Below are 7620 nucleotides of genomic sequence, written 5' to 3' on the forward strand. Positions count from 1 at the left end.
AAAAAAAAAAGAAAGAAATTGGAGCGAGGGCTGGCCGAGCGGCGCGTTGGTTAAGAACTGGCTTGGGACGCCAGAAGGCCCCGGTTCGGATCCCAAACTTGGGCCAGTGAAGCAACGTCCTCCACAACTAGACTGAAGAACAAAAGGACAGCAACTTGTCTGTTCCCCTTCCCCTAGTTCCCCAGCACTGTTCCCATCCCCCCAATTCCCCAATTAAAAAAGAAAAAGGGGAGCGAATTAGCACCGTTAAACTTCCCCTGCGTACCCATTTTTGTGAGCTATATTATTTACACGTTATTCAGTTTTAAAACCTGTATATGGTTTTTTTAATCGTTAATTCCCACGTTTATTAGTCGTCTATTTAAATCGACTCATATTTTTACATTCTTATTTTATACTGAGCTTTTGACCTATTGAATAATTGTATTACCCATGGAAGAATCGCGGCATCAAAACTTTTCAATAAATGTACTCAGAACTTTCAGAGAATAAATGAAATAAGCTCCATTCTCGTGTCAGCGATGAGTGTTTAGGGAAAACCCTTAACACCTGCGCACTTTCAGTTCAGGCCCCTGCAGCGCGCGGTCGCAGGGCGCAGTGCCGCCAGGGGCCGCCAGGGGCCGCCACCGTCCGGCGGGGCCCGGCAGCGCCGCTCTGTGCGTCGCCCGCGCGCAGCGGGAGAGGAACCTGGGCCGGAGGGCGCGGCGCAGTGCATGCTGGGTCGGCGTAGGCATGGCGGCTCGTGTCCTTTCTGTCTGTGTCCGCCGACTGCCCGCGGCCTTCGCGTCGCTGCCCCGGGTCCCCACGCTGGCCGCGGTCCGGCCGCTCAGCACCACCCTGTGCCCCGCGGGGCTCCAGACGAGGCCCGGGGCTCCGCAGGCGGCCTCGCTGCTCGCGCAGGTGACTCGCCGTGACTTTGCTGGGGCTTGACAGGGGTCAGGGACCGGGCCCGCGGCGGCGGGGGGAGGGCCGGGCCGCGGGCCGCGCCGGCCGCAGGCGGCTATCCGGGACATCGGGCTCGCCGTCCCCCCCGCCGCCTGACGGCGCCCGGCTGACCCCAGCCCGGAGGCCGTGCGCCCCGCGGAGCACAGACCCTCCAGACGCCCGTGGGTTCGCGTGCCGGCTGCCGCTCACCGACGCCTCGGACGCGTCTCGTAGTAACCTGGCTGAGCCTCAGGCTGCACGTAAAATTGGGGTGCTGGTCGCTACCTTGTGGGGGTGCAGCGAGGTTCAGGGGAGATGGGGGCAGGTAGAGCACCTAGTGCGGTGCTCGGTAAGCTTTCCAACACCGGCGGCCGTTTTTTGGCCGCAGGGGTAACTTTTCTGGGGGACGCTAGTTACAGGGCGCGGGGGGAGGGAGCCGCGCTCTCCTGGGGCGCCTTTTGCCTGTTTCTGGGCCTCCTGGAAATAGAATCGGAAACAAGTAGGATTTCGGTTTTTTAAAATCCAATGCAGCTTCTGAGCCAGAAACTCTCCTTAGGGCAGTGATTTTTCAGCCCTAGCTGCACATTCAAGACACCGGGGTAGCTTAAAGGAGAAAGAAAAATAAATCCCTTTGCCCCCGCCCCACCCCGAATTCTGATTTGCTCTCTGGGATGAGGCCCTGGCATGGGTTTTTAAGTTCCCCAGGTGACTGAAGGCACCACGATGAAGAACTGCCTTAAAGTGGGACAGACTCCCAAGGTCAAGTTGAGAAACCCCCTTTTCAAACTCAGGGACTTCATTGTAATTCTGATTTCAACCTTGACTGAGATGTTGGAATAAAAAAGAAGGATGCCCCGGGGCCAGCTGAGTCAGAATCCCTAGAGGTGGGGCCCGCGCAAAGGTTTTTAAGTCACCAAGCCCTTCATTAGTGGAGCCTGTGTTGAGAGTTATTGACGCCGGAGTGAGTTCATTTACGGTGCATTGATTGGGCTGTTGCCTGAATCAAAGACTAAAAGTTACCTGGAAGTTAAGGGTTAAAAGAGCAGTCCTGTAGAGCTGCTTGCTGGACGTTTGATGCCTGAGATTGACTTCAGCACAGGCTAAGAGGCAAAGTGATTGTCCCTATTCTTACAGCACTGATACTCAGACTCGGCTGTGCGCACAGATCACCTGGGTTAAGGTACAGATTCTGGGAAGGGCCCAGAGTCTTTGTTTCCCAAGGGCGGCTGCTGCTGCTGGTCCTGGGACTGAGCCCCCTATAGCAGGGCGCTCCAAGATGCCCCATTGCCTCCGCTTGGATTACACGGACAGCACCGGAAGCCTTTGTTTATATTTACGAAGTGGTTTTGACTGAGTGCGCCCAGTTCACCGCCTCACAGCCTTGGTGGAAACCTCTTGTTGTCATTGTTGATAAGTGGGTCAGTGACGTTCCCACATCAGTCGTCTCCTTTACCCACTCTGTCATCGGACTTAGAACAGAGCAAGTGCCCCAAAACTTGGAAGTACGTAGAAATATTCTTGAGAACATTCGTAAAAGTCTTCATCTGCTCTCTTCTGCTTGCTGATTAAACCTGATTTTTTTTGGGGGGGAGGGGTGCAAGATAAGCATTGCTTATACAGACATGTGTACAGGTTTGGTTCATTTGGCAGTGTTTTTATTACCATTTTCCATGGACCTTTGTGAGTCTCAGCGACCTGAGCCCCAACAAGCAAACCTGTTTTCTGTGGGAAATGCCCAGAGCGCTCCAGAGCGCAGACATAAACTCCACTCCAGGAGGTGAACAGCCCGGTGCAGATCAGGGACGGCCTAGGGAGCAAAACCGGACCACTGTTGCCTGCTGGTTCTTCACGGTGTCAGGCCCGCTGCCCTGCGCGCTGCAGCGCTTGCCACATGTCATGAAGGAACCCAGTCAAGACGCTGACACCCAGTTGAATATCAAGAGATTGGGGATGGTCCTTCATGGTGACAACGCTTAGACTGGTGGCAGTAAGGCAAGCCAACCCAGGGAACAGACTGCATTGGGACAACGGTCACGCTCCCTCTTCCTGCCCTTTAGTTGGTAGCCAATGGGGCCAAAGCCAACCCTCCCAGTGTGTGGTCCTTGGTGTGACCTGCCTGAGTACCCAGCATGGTGACTTGGTACCTAGTGGCCACAGAATCAGATGGGACGGCTTCTCTAGGGTCCTAACAGCTTTGTGAATGATGTCCTCAGTCATTTCGGTGACAGTGTCCCTTCCTGCCCTCGCCCTAGGTTCCAGGCAGAGTCCCACAGCCGTGCCGCCAGTACAGCGACGTGCCCCCTCTGACGTTGGAGGGCATCAAGGACCGGGTACTCTACGTCTTGAAACTCTACGACAAGATCGACCCAGAGAAGGTAATCGATGTGGTTTAGATGTTTCTCTTTAAATGAGTATTTAATCACATGGTACAAAATTCAGCAGATCCAAAAGGACATTCAGTAAACAGCCTCCCTGCTCCCAGCCACCCAGTCCTCCTCCTGGGAGGCGGCCAGTGGAACCAGCTTCCAGAGGTTACCATGCATATGCGAGGAAGTGTACACATGCACGTACACGTGTGTAGTGTGTGCTGTAGTGTGTCTCTTGGTGTTCAAACACGGTGGAGGTATACTGGCAACACTGTCCTGTACCCGGCTTTTTAACTCAGCGCTTGGGGTTTTTCTCACAGTGGCATGTAAAACACCTCCTCTGATAATTGAATCTCTTGTGGGTAGACTAGTGGGGCTTCTGTTTGTTTTGAGGTATTATTGACATATGACATTATATTAATTTCAGTGTACAACAGTCACCTGACACTTGCGTATGACTTGATCACCACAATAAGTCTAGTGAACATCCATCACCACACATAGTTACAAAAACTTATTTTCTTGTGATGAGGACTTTTAAGGTCTGCTGTCTTAGCAACTTTCAAATATGCAACATATTGGGTTGTCGGAAAAGTCATGATGCATGTTTGCGACAGATGGCACTAATTCATTTTTGGAAGTGCTAGAGTTATTTGCATCTATGTTATTGCTATGTCATTTGACAGCTGACAGTTCTAGCTTCATTCTAAAAAAAAATTGAGCGATTTGGTTGAGTTTTGGATTTTACAAGTTGAAGATGGAAGACCAAACTGTGCATTTTTGCCGTATTTTACTTTTTTACTTCCATAAAGGGAAGAACGTACGTCAAGCTTGTGAAAAGTTGCAGGAAGTTTACAGTGACAAGAACGTCAGTGCCAATGATGGTTCACGAAATTCTGTGCTGGTGATTTTGATCTCAACGACGCTCCTCGGTCAGGGAGGCCCACCGAGATTTATGATGACAAAATAAAGTCATTGATTGAGTCAAACCCATGTTACATAACACGAGAGATTGCAAAAACATTGAACATCTATCATTCAAGCGTTCATGACCACCTGAAGAAGCTGGGATATGTAAGAAAGCTTGATATTTGGGTTCTGCATGAACTCAAGTTCATTTGATGGCGCGTAAAATATCTGCAATACGCTCATTTAACGTGAGGAAAACGATCCTTTTTTGAAGTGACTGATAACTGGTGATGAGATGTGGATTGTTTACAACAACGTGGTACGCAAACGGTCTTGGTCCCAACGTGATAATTTGCCTCAAACGACATTCAAAGCAGATATTCATCAGAGGAAGGTTATGCTCTCAGTGTGGTGGGATTTTAAAGGTGTCGTGGTTTTCAAGCTCCTATCAAGGAACCAAACAATCAATTCGAATGTGTACTGTCAGCAATTGGACAGTTTGAATAAATCCATCATCCAGAAATGTCCAGAGCTTGTTAATTGTAACACAAGTTTGCTTACCCGTCAAAAATTATTGGAGCTTGAATGGATGTGTTGCCACACCCACCATCCTCGCCTGACCTTGCGCCGTCAGACTTCCACTTGTTTCACTCTCTTCAAAACTCCTTGGATGGTATAACATTCAATTCAGGTGAGGCTGTAAATCAGCACCTTGTTCAGTTTTTCACAAATAAAGACAGGTCCTTCTATGAACAAGGAATTATAAAGCTCACTGAAAGATGGCAAAATATTATCAAACAAAACGGGCAATATATCATTGATCTTTGTTCTTTATATAAATAAATGACCTTTGAAAAACATAGACAAAATATGTCATGACTTTTCCGAGAACCCAGTATATTCACTGTGGTCAGCACGCATGCTCCCCGCCCCCAGGATAGTTGGTGTTTGATGTGGGTTTGTGAGGAATTCGTCCTGCTCATCTCGAGATCTGAATTAAAGGCAGAGGTAATAAACTGTCTGCTATTCTTGAGGGAGAGCAATGTCACTTCTGGGGTGTGGTGTCACAGTCGTTGTTCATAAAGCAGCAGGCAAAATCAGACTCTCAGGTGTCATTCAGAGCAGTCATCAAAGGTCTTAATGAAATATGTAGAGTGAACTCCATCACTAGCTTTTTATATGTTGTTAACCGATTCAGAACAAGGCTAAGAAAGGTAACGTGAAGCACGCCAGGTGTCCGCGGGCACCAGGTAAATGTATGACGTTAGTGCTGGCTCCTCCATATAAAGCCAGTCCAGGTCGTGATCACCACGGCCCACTCAGTACCTGGCGAAGCAGAAGGGCCCCGGCTGAGCTCTGCGTTTGCTGTTCCTTTCTTCCAGCTCTCAGTGAGTTCCCATTTTATGAAGGACCTGGGCTTAGACAGTTTGGACCAAGTGGAGATTATCATGGCCATGGAGGACGAATTTGGTAACGTGTGGCTGAGTGTTGGGTCTGCACACTGATTCGTGATCTGGGTGGATTAAAGGGAAAGGGATGCCGGGAGTCTGAGCTGGGATTGGAGTCTCATACATAAAAGAAACAGCAGCCCCCACCCCCTCACATACACGCACCTTGGTTTCCTGCACACTCCAAGTTATCCTTGTTTGGGACAAGTGAGTTGGGCAACAGACCTGTCAAGGCTCCACAACTCATTTTTGGTTGAATTGCCTGAATAGCATCCAAGAGACTTCGGCTGACCTACAGAGCAGAGCTTTGTTCAAATGTCCCACAGCTTATGCCGACTAGAGGGGTGGGACATGAGGGGTAGGGTGCACACGGCTTCTTTTGGGGTGATGGAAATGTTCTAAAATTGGATAATGGTGATGGTGAACAAGCATGCGAGTATACGAAAAACTATTGACTTTACACTTTAAATGGGTGAATTTATTATGTGGATTATATCTTAAAATAAGGACCAAACATTATACCCAATACGATACACACATTGTCTAGAACACAACTGGCTCACGGCCTAAAGGGGATTCGAGGGTGCTGGAACCTTGTGACATACTCGTGGGTGTCACAGAAGTGGTAGGTGCTTTGCGTTCTGAAGGATTTGCTCTTTCTCCACTCATGTACTGTTGTAAACTTCATTTTTAGGGTTTGAAATTCCTGATATAGATGCGGAGAAGTTGATGTGTCCACAAGAAATTGTCGATTACATTGCAGATAAGAAGGATGTGTATGAATAAAGTACCAGGTAAATAAATAACTTGACTTACAGAATGACATTCTCCCATAGAATTAACCTCCCTGGGGTTCTCCAGGAAAGTAGGACTCAGGACGAAATGGAAAGTGGAAATGCCTGACAGCTCAGCTCTCATGCGGGGCCAGCCTTAGTGGTCATCTTAAACCTCAGGAGGGTTCGGAGCCCCTCACTCCTAATACTCCCTGGGTGTCAGCCCTCATGAGAGCATTCTTGTGGAGAATGCTGAGCTGGGTGACCCCAAGCAGAGACTGCTGTCTCCCCTGTTACCCGCTGGGCCGGCCCCGCCTGCCTTCCAGGAAGTGGGGATGCCTGGCTGATCCCCAGGCACACAGGGCTCAGGAGTGAGAGGACAGACTGGCGCCAGACGCCCGTTGGTTCTCAGCTCTGCCACATCCTGTAATCTGCGATTGTGGGCAGGCTGCCTAGCGTCTGTGAGCCTCAGTTTCCTCACATGTAAAATGGGGATAAAGATGGGACCTACCTGGGGCCTGTCGGTAAATTTTAGCTCTGGTTCCTCAGGCTCCAGGATCACCAGGTGGAAAGACTTTCAGTATAACATTGTGTTAGCGCCTGTAACGGCAGCCACCCAGGTACAGCAGCTCAGAGCACATCAGGTGAAGTTAGCGGCAGCACTGCCAAACAAACGCTGACCTGACCGTGTCTTTGCCAGATGCTTCCTCACTGAGAGAGGACTTGGAAGAGACAGGCGGGCGTCTGGCCGCAAGGACGCAGGATGGCGCTGTGGTCAACATTGACAGAGTGATTCTGTTTAGACTTGTATTTAAATTGTCTAAGTGTTTTTGCCCTTTGAAAATAAACCTATAAAACCAACATTTTTCTCCATCTTCAGTTTTTGAGTGATGTCCGTAAAGTGCCCTTTATGTTGACTCTGCTTAACATTTGTAAAGATCTGTCATCTGTCACTGATGTTTGTGCAGATCAAAAACGTGCGACTTCCCCAGCCCTGCACCTGAAATCGGGTTCTCTCCCATCACCTTCAGGATAAGGAATGAGTGTGTTAGTGACAAAAAGACTTTTTGCCTGAAAAACCTTTTCCTCCATTGGTTTATTGTTTATCGGACGCACCGGTGACACTAGCGCGTGAGTTAGCTTCTCCCTCCTGGAAGGTCAGTGTGACACTGTCCCTTTGTCAGACATCGGCAGTGCCAG

The 7620-nt window shown here is 49.5% G+C and overlaps 1 protein-coding gene across 1 annotated transcript; it reads left to right on the plus strand.

Moving 5' to 3' along the window:
- Nucleotides 1-693: 693 nt before the first annotated feature.
- NDUFAB1 (NADH:ubiquinone oxidoreductase subunit AB1) lies at nucleotides 694-7281 on the plus strand. The gene is made up of 5 exons (XM_019649805.1): nucleotides 694-900; nucleotides 3177-3299; nucleotides 5582-5669; nucleotides 6342-6441; nucleotides 7121-7281. The coding sequence occupies exons 1-4, from the start codon at nucleotides 733-735 to the stop codon at nucleotides 6431-6433; spliced, it is 471 nt and encodes a 156-aa protein (XP_019505350.1). The 5' UTR covers nucleotides 694-732; the 3' UTR covers nucleotides 6434-6441; nucleotides 7121-7281.
- The last annotated feature ends 339 nt before the right edge of the window (nucleotides 7282-7620 follow it).

Source organism: Hipposideros armiger, unplaced genomic scaffold (genome assembly GCF_001890085.2).
Source record: "Hipposideros armiger isolate ML-2016 unplaced genomic scaffold, ASM189008v1 scaffold_135, whole genome shotgun sequence".
Classification (NCBI taxonomy): domain Eukaryota; kingdom Metazoa; phylum Chordata; class Mammalia; order Chiroptera; family Hipposideridae; genus Hipposideros; species Hipposideros armiger.